General features: G+C 32.7%; 6 protein-coding genes, 3 non-coding genes and 2 pseudogenes across 13 annotated transcripts; 1 reads left to right on the top strand and 10 right to left on the bottom strand.

Annotated features, from left to right (window-relative positions):
- Window positions 1-998: 998 nt before the first annotated feature.
- Window positions 999-1,540, bottom strand: R09D1.14 (GH18 domain-containing protein; the record flags this gene model as incomplete). The annotated part of the gene is made up of 3 exons (NM_063627.1): window positions 999-1,056; window positions 1,100-1,385; window positions 1,432-1,540. 3 exons carry the CDS (start codon window positions 1,538-1,540, stop codon window positions 999-1,001), a joined length of 453 nt encoding a protein of 150 aa, NP_496028.1.
- Window positions 1,541-2,105: 565 nt separating this feature from the next.
- Window positions 2,106-3,959, bottom strand: chil-21 (GH18 domain-containing protein; the record flags this gene model as incomplete). Its single annotated transcript, NM_063628.4, has 6 exons — window positions 3,901-3,959; window positions 3,722-3,852; window positions 3,588-3,659; window positions 3,301-3,354; window positions 2,969-3,254; window positions 2,106-2,925 (listed from the first exon to the last, which is right to left on the bottom strand). Exons 1-6 carry the CDS (start codon window positions 3,948-3,950, stop codon window positions 2,106-2,108), a joined length of 1,413 nt encoding a protein of 470 aa, NP_496029.2. The 5' UTR covers window positions 3,951-3,959.
- Window positions 3,960-4,514: 555 nt separating this feature from the next.
- R09D1.9 lies at window positions 4,515-6,071 on the bottom strand (annotated as a pseudogene). Its single transcript has 4 exons — window positions 6,025-6,071; window positions 5,826-5,980; window positions 5,358-5,670; window positions 4,515-5,314 (listed from the first exon to the last, which is right to left on the bottom strand). Coding segments are annotated over exons 1-4 (1,315 nt in total).
- A 377-nt stretch (window positions 6,072-6,448) lies between these two features.
- On the bottom strand, window positions 6,449-8,173 carry chil-22 (GH18 domain-containing protein). The gene is made up of 4 exons (NM_063630.9): window positions 8,112-8,173; window positions 7,892-8,067; window positions 7,453-7,732; window positions 6,449-7,408 (listed from the first exon to the last, which is right to left on the bottom strand). Exons 1-4 carry the CDS (start codon window positions 8,162-8,164, stop codon window positions 6,565-6,567), a joined length of 1,353 nt encoding a protein of 450 aa, NP_496031.2. The 5' UTR covers window positions 8,165-8,173; the 3' UTR covers window positions 6,449-6,564.
- Window positions 8,174-8,879: 706 nt separating this feature from the next.
- On the bottom strand, window positions 8,880-10,589 carry chil-23 (GH18 domain-containing protein). 2 transcript variants are annotated; one of them, NM_001267283.2, is made up of 4 exons: window positions 10,392-10,589; window positions 10,210-10,349; window positions 9,795-10,080; window positions 8,880-9,751 (listed from the first exon to the last, which is right to left on the bottom strand). In NM_001267283.2, exons 1-4 carry the CDS (start codon window positions 10,448-10,450, stop codon window positions 8,938-8,940), a joined length of 1,299 nt encoding a protein of 432 aa, NP_001254212.1. In that variant the 5' UTR covers window positions 10,451-10,589; the 3' UTR covers window positions 8,880-8,937. The 2 variants fall into 2 exon arrangements, 1 of the variants encoding a protein (NP_001254212.1); NR_051539.1 differs by lacking the exon at window positions 9,795-10,080 and having other exon boundaries at window positions 8,938-9,751; window positions 10,392-10,450.
- On the top strand, window positions 9,568-9,588 carry 21ur-12211. Its single transcript, NR_051540.1, has one exon.
- Window positions 10,022-10,042, bottom strand: 21ur-14961. Its single transcript, NR_051541.1, has one exon.
- On the bottom strand, window positions 10,060-10,080 carry 21ur-14693. Its single transcript, NR_051542.1, has one exon.
- Window positions 10,590-10,990: 401 nt separating the features above from the next.
- T19H5.6 (GH18 domain-containing protein) lies at window positions 10,991-12,199 on the bottom strand. Its single transcript, NM_001267284.4, has 3 exons — window positions 12,014-12,199; window positions 11,826-11,962; window positions 10,991-11,773 (listed from the first exon to the last, which is right to left on the bottom strand). The coding sequence occupies exons 1-3, from the start codon at window positions 12,058-12,060 to the stop codon at window positions 11,097-11,099; spliced, it is 861 nt and encodes a 286-aa protein (NP_001254213.1). The 5' UTR covers window positions 12,061-12,199; the 3' UTR covers window positions 10,991-11,096.
- Window positions 12,200-12,498: 299 nt separating this feature from the next.
- T19H5.5 lies at window positions 12,499-13,902 on the bottom strand (annotated as a pseudogene). The gene is made up of 4 exons: window positions 13,856-13,902; window positions 13,671-13,810; window positions 13,342-13,627; window positions 12,499-13,297 (listed from the first exon to the last, which is right to left on the bottom strand). Coding segments are annotated over exons 1-4 (1,272 nt in total).
- Window positions 13,903-14,668: 766 nt separating this feature from the next.
- On the bottom strand, window positions 14,669-16,445 carry chil-25 (GH18 domain-containing protein; the record flags this gene model as incomplete). 2 transcript variants are annotated; one of them, NM_001313667.1, is made up of 6 exons in its annotated part: window positions 14,669-15,527; window positions 15,571-15,856; window positions 15,924-15,962; window positions 16,076-16,218; window positions 16,262-16,382; window positions 16,442-16,445. In NM_001313667.1, the coding sequence occupies 6 exons, from the start codon at window positions 16,443-16,445 to the stop codon at window positions 14,669-14,671; spliced, it is 1,452 nt and encodes a 483-aa protein (NP_001300596.1). The 2 variants fall into 2 exon arrangements, with proteins under 2 accessions (NP_001300596.1, NP_001300595.1); NM_001313666.1 differs by lacking the exon at window positions 16,442-16,445 and having other exon boundaries at window positions 16,262-16,362.
- Window positions 16,446-16,752: the final 307 nt, after the last annotated feature.

Here is a 16,752-nt window from a genome sequence, read left to right on the forward strand (position 1 = left end):
GAGTAGTCGTAGGTTCTATAAATTCAATATTTAATTTTTTTTTTCAATTTTAAAAAAATATTTATTTACCTGTGGTGGATACTGCACGCGTCGTTACTGTTGTTGATCTACTTGGAGTAGTCGTAGGTTCTAAAAGTTCATTATTAAATTTTTTTTTCAATTTTTAAAAAAATATTTATTTACCTGTGGTGGATACTGCAGGCGTCGTTACTGTTGTTGATCTACTTGGAGTAGTCGTAGGTTCTAAAAATGCATTATTTAATTTTTTATTAATTAAAAAAAAATATTTATTTACCAGTAGTCGAGACTGCAGGCGTCGTTACTGTTGTTGATCTACTTGGAGTAGTCGTAGGTTCTATAAATTCAATATTTAATTTTTTTTTTCAATTTTAAAAAAATATTTATTTACCAGTAGTCGAGACTGCAGGCGTCGTTACTTCTAAACACGACTGCTGACGTTTATTTGCCAGAATGATCCTTTGTTAGATTTTAACTGGAATTTTCATTTGTTAAAAAAAATGAACTGAAACTGAGGAAGGTACACATGCGTTCATGTACTGACCATGTGATATGTCGGCCTACATGGAAAGGTTCTTCACACATTTTGATTTTTTTCGAAACTATAGAACACGGTTTTTATATTCCAATAAACTGCATTTCAACGATTCCCAACAAAATGACACTTCGAAAACAGACTCTTTGCTCCTACGTAAAATTTCTACTAATTCGACTGAGTAGAAAAAACTTGATTTAAAAAACCACACATGAACTTTGATAACATTAACACAAATGACTTATTTCGAAAGTTAATTCCAACCTGCATGTTTCCATACTTCTTCAACATCCTTTCCTGCAAAATTCTCGTCAAAACGAATTATGACTGTTTGCACACAAAGCAGATTACAATATTGATATTTTAAGCTTTTCTAATTCGATTAATTTTGACGTTCAAAATTCACACTGATCTCTTTGTGTTATAATTCAGAGGTCGTGTTGATTTAAACACCGTCAATATCATAAGTTTGAAGGAATGATACTGTGGAATTGATGAACAATCTGAAAACTTCTAATTATTAGTTTCAAAACTTGAAATCGTAACTTTTTTCTGTCGGGACTACTTAAAACCGGCTTGAAGTTGTTGGAATTGTCGTTTCCACCAATTGATATCATAACTTTGACTTGTGGAGTTTGCTGTTTTGCTATTTCTATCAAATTCGTAAATCTGTTTTTCGCCAAATCACCGTCAATTTGTAATTGTCCATCTGAAGTAATATTGACAAATGCAAAAACTGCATGTGTCAGATTTGAAACTTGATCACTTGTGATAACAGAAGTTTGTGTTGCAAAATAATATCCAATTATCCGTTTGTTACAACCTGGCGTTGCTGGAAATAATTGAAAATTATTTAGTCTTTTTTTTCAAAAAGTGACCTGGATATGTAGACGCGGCAACAGTTGAAGAGATACTTGTCACAGTAGGAGTGCCTGAAACATTTAAGAAATTTTTGCTGATTCTCGGAGCATGTTCTCGTAGGCTCATTGCCAAGACTTCATTTTTTCGCTTATTATTTGATCATAAATTGCATAGCATTGAATCGTAATCTTTTCGCAATATTCCAAACTTATCAAAAAAATGTGTGTAACACTGCAACCGACGAATAAATTTTCAGTGTTTCAAAGACTAAATATGTGTTGCCAATTGTTAAAGTTGGAGTTACATTCGGAAAAAAAACCTGAAGCAAATGTGCACAACATATGACTGATACGATTTCTAATTTGTGTGTTTGATTTCTCAGCGTAAGTGGAAAAAAGACAACAAGTTGCGATACAGTCATTGAAAGGCATCTTCCTCATATATTGTACTTTCTATTTGAACGTTTTGTTAAAGTACATGCTAACATTATAAGTCTCACATTCTTGCTTATTCTTTCCCGTGCTGAATATTTGAAAAATGATAATTAAATGATCCTATCCCTAAAAAACAATGAAAACCTATAGTTTAAAAGTTGAAATTTTGAATCCAACAAAACATTGGTCAATTTTAGATAAACGATTTATTAAATTCTGGAAAAACAATACAAATTAGTTAGGTCGAAGTTACTCATTTAACAATTATACAATGTTAGATTTCCAACCGTGCAATAACCAGTAAACTTTACAAGATTCAATAAATTATTTGAATCATCATCCATATCAACTGCCCAAATCCATACTCCACCCAATATCCGATCTTTCACATAATCAATTTTTGCTGCAATCGTGTCATTCGTTTCAAATGTTAGGAATGTTTCTGTAGTAGCATTATATTTGAATGCAGCTCTGATTTCAGGGTTGTACGTAGGGTTTGAAAAATCATAGCCTTCCTCTTGAACCAATTTTCGAGACATACTCGTTTCTCCAACAACTCCTCCTTGAAATGTTGCATTTCGATAAATTTCAATATTAGGAGGGTTAACTGGACCTTTCACATGCTTCCAGAGCATTGTATAAAATGGAATCGCAATGTTATATTTGTCAGATTGACCAGTTTTACAAACATATCTCTCTGTTGAGTGATGAATATTATAAGTTTTTCTTCCCGGAACTCCATTAACGCCATTGAAAAGTTGAGAAGCTGCACCAGTTATCATGCCGGCATCGTTTTGCCATGGACCAAAGTATCCCATTGTAAATATGTTCAGAAAATCAACATTGTCAAAAATATTCTCAATATCAATTCCTGCTTCGTAGTTGGCTCCCATATCAGGTGGTGGTAGTACTATCGACATAATATAGTTTCTTTTCTGCCGTTGCAAACTGTATCTCAGATCATTGATAAATTGAGAATAAATGTCTTTAGATGTTTTTCCTGGCCATTTCCAATATAAATCAACACCGTCAATATCATAAGTTTGAAGGAATGATACTGTGGAATTGATGAACAATCTGAAAACTTCTAATTATTAGTTTCAAAACTTGAAATCGTAACTTTTTTCTGTCGGGACTACTTAAAACCGGCTTGAAGTTGTTGGAATTGTCGTTTCCACCAATTGATATCATAACTTTGACTTGTGGAGTTTGCTGTTTTGCTATTTCTATCAGATTCGTAAATCTGTTTTTCGCCAAATCACCGTCAATTTGTAGATGTCCATCAGAAGTCATATTGACAAATGCAAAAACTGCATGTGTCAGTTTTGAAACTTGATCTCTTGTTATAACAGAAGTTTGTGTTGCAAAATAATATCCAATTATCCGTTTGTTACAACCTGGCGTTGCTGGAAATAATTGAAAATTATTTAGTCTTTTTTTTCAAAAAGTGACCTGGATATGTAGACGCGGCAACAGTTGAAGAGATACTTGTCACAGTAGGAGTGCCTGAAACATTTAAGAAATTTTTGCTGATTCTCGGAGCATGTTCTCGTAGGCTCATTGCCAAGACTTCATTTTTTCGCTTATTATTTGATCATAAATTGCATAGCATTGAATCGTAATCTTTTCGCAATATTCCAAACTTATCAAAAAAATGTGTGTAACACTGCAACCGACGAATAAATTTTCAGTGTTTCAAAGACTAAATATGTGTTGCCAATTGTTAAAGTTGGAGTTACATTCGGAAAAAAAACCTGAAGCAAATGTGGACCTGGTACCCGCTGATGATAGTTTAGGCGTAATTGTAGTCTCTGAAAATTATTAGGAATATAAACTTGGTAAAACACCGTCACATATTTTAAGGAGTACTCACTTCCAGTTTCATTGACATCGTTCACTACCAGTATTATTGTCATAATTGTATTTCCCAAGACAACTAGAAGAACAATTGCTATTACGATATATTTAAGATAAATACGCCAAAGCGACCGATCGAGCTTTTTTCTGAATCAAAATAAAAAAATTTAAGATAATTTCAATTAATGAAGTCACCCGTGAATTGACGGAGCCACAATCTCGTTTTTATTATCCTGTTTTGCCATCAAAATTTTAAAACTTCACAGATCGTACACGACCTCTGAATTATAACACAAAGAGATCAGTGTGAATTTTGAACGTCAAAATTAATCGAATTAGAAAAGCTTAAAATATCAATATTGTAATCTGCTTTGTGTGCAAACAGTCATAATTCGTTTTGACGAGAATTTTGCAGGAAAGGATGTTGAAGAAGTATGGAAACATGCAGGTTGGAATTAACTTTCGAAATAAGTCATTTGTGTTAATGTTATCAAAGTTCATGTGTGGTTTTTTAAATCAAGTTTTTTCTACTCAGTCGAATTAGTAGAAATTTTACGTAGGAGCAAAGAGTCTGTTTTCGAAGTGTCATTTTGTTGGGAATCGTTGAAATGCAGTTTATTGGAATATAAAAACCGTGTTCTATAGTTTCGAAAAAAATCAAAATGTGTGAAGAACCTTTCCATGTAGGCCGACATATCACATGGTCAGTACATGAACGCATGTGTACCTTCCTCAGTTTCAGTTCATTTTTTTTAACAAATGAAAATTCCAGTTAAAATCTAACAAAGGATCATTCTGGCAAATAAACGTCAGCAGTCGTGTTTAGATTTTCTTTCAACGGCACATCTTCCTTTAAAGGTGATTGCATTTAATTGGCTATTTGATTCATCATCCATATCAACTGACCAAATCCATACTCCACCCATAACCCCATCCTTGACGTAACCAGTCTTTTCTCTAATACTTCTCTCGGTTTCAAATGTCAGATATCTCACAGTTGTGGAATTATAAATAAATGATCCTTTTGTCAATTCGTCATATGAATATCGCTCCAACTGAAAACCTTGCTGCTTCACAATTGATCGATTCATATATCTTTGTCCAATTGTCATCCCATTATTCGATGCGACGTATCTAAACACATCTCTTCCTGGACTTGGGAATGGTTCATAGACATTTTCCCATAGTGTTGCGTAGAAAGGAATAGCAATATTGAATTTACTTGATTTCTTCGTTCGACAAGAATATATTTTTGCCGAGTGGTGGACATTATATGCTCCTTTTTTCCAAGGACAGCCAAAAATCGGTGCTGATGGTCCCGTGGTATCACCTGCTAAGTCATCTGGCCATGGTCCATAATAGTCCATTGAGTATATATTCACAAAATCGACATCTTGAACAAGTTGTTTGAAGTCATATGCCCGTTCCCATCCTCTTACATGAGGGGGTGGTACTACGATTGACAAAATATATTTACTCTTCTTTTTTCAGTCTTTGAATGAATTTCGAATACTTCATTTTTTCTTTTTCTTCTGGCCATTTCCAAAACAAATCCACACCATTGAGATTGTGATCTTTAAGAAAATCGAGAATAGACTTAATGAATGTTCTGAAAAATATAAATTATTTACAAAATATAAGCGCACCTCAACTGTATTCTCTTTTCACTTGATATAACCGTAGAAAAATTTCGCGAATTGTCTTTTCCACCAATGGAAAACAGCAGTTTGACTTTATACTTTCCATTTCGAACAACCTCTTTTAATTTCGAAAATCGATCCATTTCATATTGATCGATAAATGTCAATATTCCTTCTGAAGTCATATAAACAAATGCAAAAACTGCATGCGTTAATTTGAAAATTTGGCTGCTGGTGATTTCGGAAGTTTCAGTCGCTGAATAATATCCAATTACTCGCTTGTTGCAGGCTGATATTCTTTGGTTAGCTGAAGCTGGAGCTGGAGCTAAAAAATTAAAGTTAAAAACATGCACATTTCATCTACTTTTTTTACTTCTTTGCTCATAGGCGCTCAGAATTTAATTTTCAGGTCTTACAAATTAATCAATTTAATATCGATTGTCCCGATTCATATTGTCCCGATTTTTATCAAAAACTTACTGCTACTAATTTTTTCTGGAAAGACAAACATCCCAGTGGCTACTCTTATTCCGCCGAGTGTAAAAATTAAAAGCAAAATAATTACAATAGTAATTGTGATAATTTTTGAAACATTTCGAGATGTAGATTTAGTTTCAGACCGATTCTGTTCCGTTCTGAAATTTAATCATTAAATTAATATGACTTCAAATAAAATTACCTGCCATCAATGAATGATTCTAGTTCAATACTTTCTTGGTTTGACATTTAGTGTCTGTTGTAAAAAGAAAGAGTGTTAGTAAAACAAATGGAAACTTGAAATATGGTAGTTCAACCAAGTGGCACTTCAAGTTTTCCTTATCACTAATAATGCATATTACAAAATCAATAAAGACAGAAGATTTAAATGAAGTTTCTTGATAAGAAACATAAAATTCAATTTTTGAATTTTGTCCAGCTGAATGATTTTTATCCTGAAATTATAATTGAATTTTTCTTTATAATTCTGAATTTTCAAAAACATTTTTTCAGTGAATTTTTGCCCGATATTGTGGAGTCGCCAGATGTATAAACTATGCCCTTTGCGAAACATGGTGCATCCACCTGCAAACCATCAGACTGTTTCAAATAATAAAGATTAATTCAGATTAGTTTCAAATTTTATTGCAAGTAGGGTCGAATTTACAAATTATAATTACAGGTTAACTTGGAAAATGTTAGAAATTGTTTAAAAAAAACAAAAAAAAGATATTTTACACTTTTACAGGTATGCAAAACTTTTACTTTTCTTTTGATGACAATCAAATTTTAATGTGTCCCCACTACTGCATAAACCAGTAAAATTGACTGCATTGATTAAACTATTTTCTTCATCATCCAAGTCGACAAACCATATCCAAACACCAGCCAAAGCTCTGTCTTTTACGTAATTCACTTTAGCCTCAATACTTTTTTCTGTTTCAAAAGTAAGATATTCTTTTGTTGTCGAATTGTAGATAAATGCAGATCTTGATAATTCATCATAACTATACGAGTTCAGTTTGTATCCCTTTTCAAGTACAGATTTTCTGGACATAAAACTTTCTCCAACTGCCGAACCGTGAACAAGATGAACGTTCCTATAAACCTCTCTCCCCGGATGCTGAATCGGTTTTTCGACGTTTTTCCAGAGCCTTGCAAAAAACGGGATCACGATATTGAATTTTTTTGATTGTTTCACTTTGCAAGAGTACGTGAGAGCTGAGCTATGAACGTTGTATGCTTCTCTTCCTTGTGCTCCATTGTAAATTGGGGAAATCGGTCCTGTTGGATTACCGTATGGGTTTTTCCATGGACCATAATAATCCATTGAATATATATTTATAAAATCTGCTACTGCAACAATATTCTCAATGTCGAACTTGTTGTTCCAACCTCCAAATCCGCATGGGGGAATTATTATTGACAAAATATAGTTTTTTTCTTCCATTTGAAATCTTTCTTTTAGCATTGAAATGAATCGAGAATAATAATATTTATCCTCAAGTCTCGGCCATTTCCAAAACAAATCTACTCCGTCAATGTCATACTTCTTAAGGAATGAAACAATAGAGTTGATGAATATCCTGTAACAATTCTATTAGTAATTCATCCAATGAAACATCTCAACTTTTTTCTATCGGGACTGGATATGACTGGCAAGAAATTGTCTGAATTCGCAGGGCCGCCAATTGAAATCAACATTTTTAATTTCGGGGATGCTTGATTTGCAATGTCTCGTATTTTTAAAAACCGTTCCTGGGCAAGCTTATCACGAAACATAACTGTTCCATCGGATTTCATGATAACAAATGCAAAAACAGCATGTGTCAGCTTAGAGATATGATTAATAGTGATCTCTGACGTGTGAGATTCAGAAAAGTATCCAATTACTTTTTTGTCGCAAATCTCTGAAAGTTGAACATAGCTGATTTTGGACCAGAACAATATGGATTCGTAAAATCGGTTTTCGATGACAAAGTTGATTTTCCAATTACGAGCATAAAAATCAGAGGAACAAGGATAACGTCCCTCCATAACAGCTCTACTCAAAACAAAAAAATACTCACCTCCGTCTTCTTCACTCATTGTTTGAAATTCGCGGTTTTCTCTTCCTACCCCATAATTTCGAAGAAGAAAACAAATACCAAATGCCAAAACTCCCGAGAAAATTACAACAAGAAAAACATATTTCCAAGCATTGTAAAACGCGGCATCATTTCTCACAGGTTTATCGTTTTTCTGTCTGAATATATCAATATTTTGAAAGTTTCAAAATGATCCACATACTTAAACTTTGGTTCTTTCAGTAGGGGATTGTTTGGATTGCTTTGGTATTTCATTTGAAACACCTGTAAAATGAAAAATATATCAAAAAGAAAGCGAAACAAAGCAACCAAAAGCAAAAAAATAAGGATGGTTTTTTCGCAATCTACTCAAAATTATTTTAATCGTATTACAGTAAAATCCGCTTTTTATAATTAAGAAAAATCTGAAAGAGGAAAGATAAGAAAAGTGAAACAAATATCGTGTGAATACTAAGGTCTCAAATTCTTGAGGTGTTGAAATAAATTACAGTTGACGTAATGTGAAATATCGACTGAGTTTATAAAACTACATGTTTGGCAATCTTTATTCTTGGCACTGATATATGACAAATCCCTGATTCGTGCGCTTGTTGAAATGATCATTTGAAAACTCTTGGAGCATCGATTTTAGCGTGACTTTTTCAGAACAAGTTTTCCCAGTTTCTGATTCGAAGAAGATAGTGAGAGCCTCCAGTACAGTTTTACAATTTTTCTTCACAGTACTAATTTATCTTGCTGCGGAGCAACAGGTCAGCAGTGCTCCACTACGTTTTATAACATTGCCACATGTCAATTTTGGTACTGTAAGGTTTTCAATTATCTTGAGCGTCCGCATATGAAAATAAATCACAATCAGATATAAATTAGTTATTTCTCTTGTTCAACTTTTTTGCTGCCTTGCAAAACAGTAGTTTGTTTCCCCCAATGTTTTGACTGTACAATTATATATCTCACAAAAAAATGTACTGTATTACATTTAAACATTTTATTTACACCATACAATGATAATTTTTCGATTGAATCATGCATTATACACATTCATATTTAGATCCATTTCCAATAGTACAAAACCCGTCAAAGGAAACCGCCTTCAATTGACTATTTGTTTCATCATCCATATCCACTGAAAATATCCATACTCCACCCAGAATCCGATCCTTCACATAATCAATTTTTGCTCTGATGCTCTCTTTTGTTTCAAATGTTAGATATATTCCTATTGTTCTATTATATGAGAATGCAGCTCTTGGTGCAGGATCATACGAATATGATTCTACTTGAAAACCTTCTTGTTTTACAGCCAATCGAGACAAATAAGTTTTTCCAACAGTTCTTCCATAAAATGGTGCAACATGTCTATAGACACCTCGTTTAGAATCGAGAACAGTTTCATAAACATTCTCCCATAGTGTTGCGTAGAATGGAATTACAATGTTGAATTTACTAGCTTGCTTCGTTAGACATGAGTAATTTCTTGCAGTGTGATGAACATTCCGTTCACTTTTTCCCTGTGCTCCAAAATAAATTGGTGCTGAAGGACCAGCAATGTCATCTGACAAGTTATCAGCTAATGGAGTATAGTAGTCTGTTGAGTAAGCATTAATGAAATCCACACTTTCTATAATTTTGTTTAATCGTTTCTTTCCCCATCCATCTAATGTAGGCGGCGGTATTACTATGGACAAAATATAGTATTTTTTCTTGGCTTCAAATGTTTTTCTCAGTTGATTTATAAATGCAAAATAGGCATCTCTATATTCTTCTTCCGGCCATTTCCAAAACAAGTCCACACCATCAAGATCGTAAGCTTCAAGAAATTCCAAAATAGATTCAATGAATGTTCTGAAATATTGAAATTAATTACAAACTATAAGTGTACCTTAACTGTATTCTTTCTTCACTTGGAATAACTGATGAAAAATATTTTGAATTGTCTTTTCCTCCTATGGAAAACATCAATTTGATTTTAGAATTTCCATTTCGAACAACTTCTTTTAATTTCAAAAATCGATTTTTTTCAATTTGATTATTAAAAAGCAATGTTCCATCTGGGGTCATATAAACGAATGCAAAAACTGTATGTGTTAAATTGGAAAGTTGGGTACTTGTAATATTGGAAGTTCCTGATCCAGAATAATACCCAATTATTCTTTTATCACAAATTGGTAACACTGAAACAGTAAAATCCGTTTGGAAATTTAAAAAAAGTGTGGAACATTCGAAAAATTGCGACGGCCCAGTGGCGGGCTGCTAGCAAAAGTTCGTTTCTAGGCCACTTTTTAATTTTCCTGTAAACTCACCGTCACTTTCAGCCTGGAAATAAATTTGGGCACACAATCCAAGTCCAAATCCAACAATTATAATCGATATGAGTGTGATTGTAATAATAATATACTTTCCGGAAGTTGGCTGCTTTGTTACCCGCTGTTCATATTGTGGTCTGAACAGTTCTAATGTAAGTTTGTTTCAAATATGAATTTACCTGTCATTGGGTAGCACAAGCTCTTCTGATTCTTTTTGTTCAGATTTGATATTAGTCATTAAACTTGATAATGAGAACAAATCCGATTATAACGGTTTTGTACAAACAAAAGATGATAGAAAAGGCAGTTCAAATAATTACATAAATACAATCCTTATCTGCAACTAATTAAAGCGACCAAGAGAAGAACCATCGACTAAACAAGATAAGAAATGTCGAATTGTGATGGAAAGTTAGTGGAGCATTATCAAACAAATGATCATAACTATGAAATTTTTTATGATTGAAATTTTACTCCATGTCAGCATTTTTGAAAATCATGAGTGAATTTCAATTTATTAGAGAGTTATAGAGCTCGTTCATATTGATTCTTACAGTTTTCTGAGTCTAGAAGGAAACACCGAAAATTAAATAACAAACAAAAATTTTACATCCACAGTCCTGCTGTTAAATGAAGCCATATATATTTTGCAGTGGGTGAAAGTGATTAACACCATTTTGTTTGTCAATATTTACCAAATGCTTGATAAGAATTTTTCTATTCGGAACTTACACGGGTAGATCATCATTATGATGTTTGTATGAAACTGTGACAGACACCAAAGTGTGATGTTTTTTATGTTAGAACATATTTTATACGAAGAATATGAAATTTCAAGAAAATATTATGTATAATTGAGTGAATTAATTAAAAATTGAACCATTTTAGAGAGACCGAGTCAATAGTATATTTGAACAAGTTAATTGCTGGATCCCTGGTAATTCGAGCATCGAAGAACTTGCTGCTCCCCAAGCTGAAGCAAACATTGGCGATTCTGAATCTGTCGTATTTTTTGCCAATCCATAGATACTAATAAAATCGGCATGTTTAATTATTTTCTTAATGTCAAATTTAGAATCCCATCTATTTATATCAAGTGGTGCCACAACTACTGACAAAATGTAATCCTTTCTCCTGGCTTTCAACTGTTTTTTCAACTCTCGAAGAAATACAGCATATTCATCCTTGTCATCTGATTTTGGCCATCTCCAAAATAAATCGACACCATCTAGGTCATACTTTTCAAGCAACTCAAGTATAGCATTTATGAAAGATTTTTTTCTATCCGGACTCGCTGTCACTGGTGAAAAGTTTTGTGAATTATCTTTACCACCAATGGAAAACATCATCTTCACTGTAGAGTTTTCATTTTTCGTTAGTTCTTTTAACTTCAAAAATCGATTTCTTTGGGCCTGATTACTAAACATCAAAGTTCCATCAGTTGCCATATAAACGAATGCAAATACTGCATGTGTTAATTCAGAAACCTCTTCAATTGTGATCTGAGATTTTTCTGTGCCAGCATAATATCCAATCACTCGTTTCTCACAGACTGTTGGTGCTGAAAGAAAATTTAATCTTTGATTATATAAAGTTTTAGAAAGTTGGTTAACCATTTTCTTCCACAAAAACGAAACTTCTTATTACCACCACAAGTCCAAGTGTCACTATTGACATAAAGATAATCAAAATGATTTCATATTTTCCAACATGAATAGATGGTTTTTCTGCAGACTTCTTGGTTTTCGAACTTAAAATTGTTAATTATGTATGTATATGTTAATATACTGTTCGAATATACCTGGCATCAACTGGCACAAGTTCATAGCACTCCTTTGGATTTGTCATTGTATTAAAAATATCAATTTAACACAGAACAAATCAATATGTTTTTAGATTCATCCGATTAGAAATGGAATTCGGTAGCTCAAAAAATCAAACTGAAAACGGTTGTTATCTAAAAATGTATACCAACGCACGATGCAGGAAAGATCCTGAAATGAGAGGAACAAATTGATAAGAAATATGCATTATGGTTAGAATTATTACAAACAAACAGTCATGCAGATATTAACAAATTTATTGAAAACACAACAAATTTCAAAAAATGTGAGGGTCTACGAAATCATTGAACTTCGTATGATAATTCGAATCAAAAAGTAGTTTTAAAAAATATGGGAAAATGTTCAATTGCCTTGAAACTGATTAGTGTTTGAAAGTAAAGTTCTGAAAGACCTAAAACACTACTTGGATTGTCGTTCCGAAATAAACAGTATTACCAAAAAATTAGCAATCAAATTTCGATCCATTTCCATTTGAACAATATCCGTCAAAGGTGATTGCATTCAATTGACTATTGAATTCATCATCCATATCCATTAACCAAATCCATACTCCTCCCAATAATCGATCCTTTACATAATTAATCTTTTTTCCGATCGTTTTTTCATTTTCAAAAGTTAGATATGTCTTGGTTGTTGAATTATACAAAAATGCGCCTCTTGATGAACCATCGTAGGAAAATTTATCCAATTCAAATCCAAGTTGCTTTACATCCAATCGAGACAAATAAGATGTTTCCGACATGATTTCATTGAATGGCTTTGCATTTCTGAACACCCCTTTTCCGGGTGGTTTGACAGGTCCTTGAACATTTTCCCATAGTGTTGCATAAAATGGAATAGCAATATTCAACTTATTCGCTTCTTTCATTCTACAGAAATATTTTCTTACTGAGTGGTGAACATTATAATATTTCTTTTCAGCTGCTCCATCGTAAATTGGAGCTGTCGGTCCAGTTATATTATCTTGCGGTCCATAGTAATCCATCGAGAAAATGTTCACAAAATCAACGTTATTTGTGATATTCTTTATATCGATTGCGTATTTCAGTCTTTCTACATTCAACGGTGGCACGACTATTGACAAAATGTAGGCGTCTCTTTTAAAATTTAATTTTTTTCTCAAATGATGAATAAATGAAGAATAATTTTCTCTGTCCTGTTTATCCGGCCATTTCCAAAACAAGTCCACACCATCAAGATCGTACATATCAAGGAAAGCAAGAATAGAATCAATCAAGGTTCTGAAAAATAAATTTTAGATGTAAATAAAACGTTTAAGGATTACTGTTTCTTTTCCGGATTAGATATTACTGAAGAAAAGTAGTTTGAATTGTCATTGCCGCCAATCGAAAACATTATCTTTACCGTATAATTGTTGGTTTTTGTCAATTCTTTTAACTGTAAAAATTTGTCCTTTTGATCTAGATTGTTAAAAATAAGATCTCCATCTCAAGTCATATGAACAAATGCAAAAACTGCATGTGTTAAATTGGAAACTTCATGCTCGGTTATATTTCTTGTTGTTGAAGCCGAAATATATCCAATTATACGTTTGTTACAGATGGGTAGTTCTATAAATGTCATGTGCTCAGATTTTCGTTGTAAAACATTTACCGTTATCTTTTTCCAGTATGAAAGTTTTAATAACTACTATAATTCCAAGTGTGGCAATAGAAAATAAAGCTAGAACAAGGATAGTATATTTTCCAGAGTTTCGACAGGAAGGCTTGGTATCAGGTGGATTTGTTTGAGGTCTGAATAGCAGTTTTCGTTAGTTTATACATAATAAAAATAGCTACCCGGAGTTCAGAGGAGTAAGTTCATGGGATTCCTGCAGGGTAGGCATTGAACTTTCTGAAAATGTAAAAGAAAATATGTTGATTTTATATAAAGTAAGCAAATTAATAGTGCAACATATGCAAACAAGTGCATCAGTGAAATTAACAGCATTGAATCGTTTTTCTGTATAGTTGTTTGTGCGTACAAAAATCGATTACGGCATTGAAACAACTACAAAACAATCATTAAATCAAAAATTAATCGAAATATGTCAAATGTTTGTATAGTCTTTGCTTCGCTCGACTGTTAAGACATTTGCATCTTCTTGGCTGAAAGTCAAATAAGTTTACTTAATCTTAAAGGTTATCCATCATTTGAAAGATTATTGTCTCATTCTATTTACTCACAAGGAAAAATTGTCATTTTACCCAACAGAGATGGGCAAAAGATTTTTTCTGGACATTTATAACATCAAGTTTTTCTCATTTTTGTGTCAAATCGTTCTCTTTAAATCAAAATTTGAAATTTAAAATGTTGTCATTGAATTATTTTATGAGCAAAAATGAATAATTTCAGAAGTACGGCTTCTGTTCGCTTCAGAGAATGACGACCCAACTTTTGAAAAAAAAATTTTAAACAGATGTTCATTCGCTGAGAACTGTGCACGGAAAACCAAGGAGTCGCAGAAAATAAAAAGGTATAGAAATAGTATCAAAAATTGTGCATAAACTTTACTCACTTTTGGAAAATGTTAATTTGTTCAAATGCTAGATTTTTATCACTTTATTTTTGAGTAGAATTAAAAATATTATTTTGAAGAGGTGACACCGCAATTAATTCATAGTCAAATTACATTGAGTTGGTGGAAGTGTGTTACCATTCCAATACGAACAGTCGTACTTTGGCACATTTCCTGTAGTGCATAATCCATCAAACGAGATGGCATTCAATTGACTATTTCCTTCATCATCCTTATCCACTGTCCAAATGCAAATACCACCCAACAGATGCTCGCTGACATACTCGATCTTTGCCACAATACTTTGATCCGTTTCAAAAGTTAGGTATATTTTGGTTGACGAATTGTATATGAATGCGTTTCTTGTGGCGTTATCAAATGAATACGGAGTGAGAACAAAACCTTTTTGTTGAACAATCATTCGAGACATATGAGATTGGCCAACTATTTTTCCATGAACTTTGTTGACATTTCTGAATATTTCTATCTTATCGATGGGACCTTGAACATTTTCCCAAAGTGTTGTGTAAAATGGGATTGCAATATTGAATTTGTTTGATTGCATTGTTTCACAAGACAATACTTTCGATGTGTGATCAACATTAAATGTTTCTCTCCCTGGAACACCATTGAACATCGGTGCAGTTGGTCCTGTGATTTTTCCAAAATCATTTTGCGTAGGTCCATAATAATCCAGTGAAAATACATTTATAAAATCAACGATTTGAACAATATTATTCATATCAAACCCATCTATCCATCCTCCAACTTCAGGAGGTGGCACGACAATTGATAGAATATAATCTTTGTCTTTTGTTTGCAATTGTTGCTTCAACTCACAAATGAAATGTAAATATACAGATTTATAGGTAGAACATGGCCACTCCCAAAACAAATCAATTCCATCCAAATCATTCTCTTTTAGAAAAGTTAATATAGAATTTATGAAGATTCTGAAAAAATGAAGTCATTGTCAATACTCAAAAATATCTCAACTGTCTCCTGTATTCACTTTCTATTACCGGCGAAAAATTCTGTGAATTTTCCTTGCCTCCAATGGAAATCATGATTTTCACCGGAGAAGTGCCCATATTTACGATATCTTTCAATTGCATAAATCTATCCTCTTCATCTTGCTTTTCGAATTTCAATGTTCCATCAGAGTTCATATAAACAAATGCAAAAACTGCATGTGTTAACTTGGAAACCTGTACACTTGTGATCTTAGAAGTTTCTGATCGGGAATAATATCCAACAACCCGTTTATTGCAATTCGATACTGCTGTAAGTGTAAATGTTGATTTTGAGTACACAATATGTTTTTAGTAGACTTTAGTAAAAATACATACTTGAAGTTGGATCAATTTTTGGTTGAATAGTTGATGTGCCTGAAACAATATAAATTTTGATTTTCCAACAAAAAAATATTTACAGTATTTAATAAATTTTTGCAAAGCTTTATCAGAAATGCATTATTAGAAATGAATTGTTCAAAACTCACGACTTTTCTTTTCCACTGTATCAAAACTCCAAATAAGAAACCAAATCCCAAGTAATAGCATTAAAATAACAAATAATATGATATAAATATATTTTCCAGGTGTTCGACATAAATACTTACGTGTCGGAAGATTGGAATCAGGCCTGAATTGTGATATTTGTTATAAATGGTATTAATAAAAAAAACCTGAAGTCGAGAGGCGAAGAAAGTTCAAAGAATTCTTCTCGAGTAGACATTTCAGTTTGTGAGAAAATAGAAAACGCTACGAGAATCAGTGAATTAATCATATTAACACGCAATCTTCTCCCTGTAATCAGTCAGCACATTTTGTGGCAAGCTGAATGTGAAATTTATCGAGTTTCTTACCCATTTAAGTACCCACCGCGATTGAACATGGCTTTGTGAATGTTGATATTTAACTTTTTAGTATAAAAATGGATGGGTATTTTGTATTTGTATACCTCCAAACTCTTAAAATACAATCACGAAGCTGAAGTTGCTTGGCATATTTTTTCATAAAAATTTCTGAGGTTTTTTTTTTGAACTGTATACAGTTTCCCTGTAAAGGCTACAAATGTAATATAATACCTAAAAGGAAACACAATGTCTAATTGATTTGATGGAAACATGAACTGAAAGCCATCATAGATGAACAATTATGATAGAAAAAATGTGGC

The sequence above is a fragment of the Caenorhabditis elegans genome, chromosome II, assembly GCF_000002985.6.
Source record: "Caenorhabditis elegans chromosome II".
NCBI lineage: Eukaryota > Metazoa > Nematoda > Chromadorea > Rhabditida > Rhabditidae > Caenorhabditis > Caenorhabditis elegans.

What these genes read in the sequence shown, in the direction of transcription:
- chil-22 (NM_063630.9), bottom strand. Translation starts at nt 8,164, where the DNA reads ATGAAATACCAAAGCAATCCAAACAATCCCCTACTGAAAGAACCAAAG. An exon ending in CTGAAAGAACCAAAGTTTAA is followed by an intron (nt 8,068 to 8,111) that starts GTATGTGGATCA and finishes TGATATATTCAG; the next exon opens with ACAGAAAAACGATAAACCTG. An exon ending in AATGAGTGAAGAAGACGGAG is followed by an intron (nt 7,733 to 7,891) that starts GTGAGTATTTTT and finishes TTCAACTTTCAG; the next exon opens with AGATTTGCGACAAAAAAGTA.
- chil-23 (NM_001267283.2), bottom strand. Translation starts at nt 10,450, where the DNA reads ATGACTAATATCAAATCTGAACAAAAAGAATCAGAAGAGCTTGTGCTA. An exon ending in TTTCCAGGCTGAAAGTGACG is followed by an intron (nt 10,081 to 10,209) that starts GTGAGTTTACAG and finishes TTACTGTTTCAG; the next exon opens with TGTTACCAATTTGTGATAAA. An exon ending in CCAAGTGAAGAAAGAATACA is followed by an intron (nt 9,752 to 9,794) that starts GTTAAGGTACAC and finishes TCAATATTTCAG; the next exon opens with AACATTCATTGAATCTATTT.
- T19H5.6 (NM_001267284.4), bottom strand. Translation starts at nt 12,060, where the DNA reads ATGACAAATCCAAAGGAGTGCTATGAACTTGTGCCAGTTGATGCCAG. An exon ending in CTTGTGCCAGTTGATGCCAG is followed by an intron (nt 11,963 to 12,013) that starts GTATATTCGAAC and finishes AACAATTTTAAG; the next exon opens with TTCGAAAACCAAGAAGTCTG. An exon ending in CGTTTTTGTGGAAGAAAATG is followed by an intron (nt 11,774 to 11,825) that starts GTTAACCAACTT and finishes ATTTTCTTTCAG; the next exon opens with CACCAACAGTCTGTGAGAAA.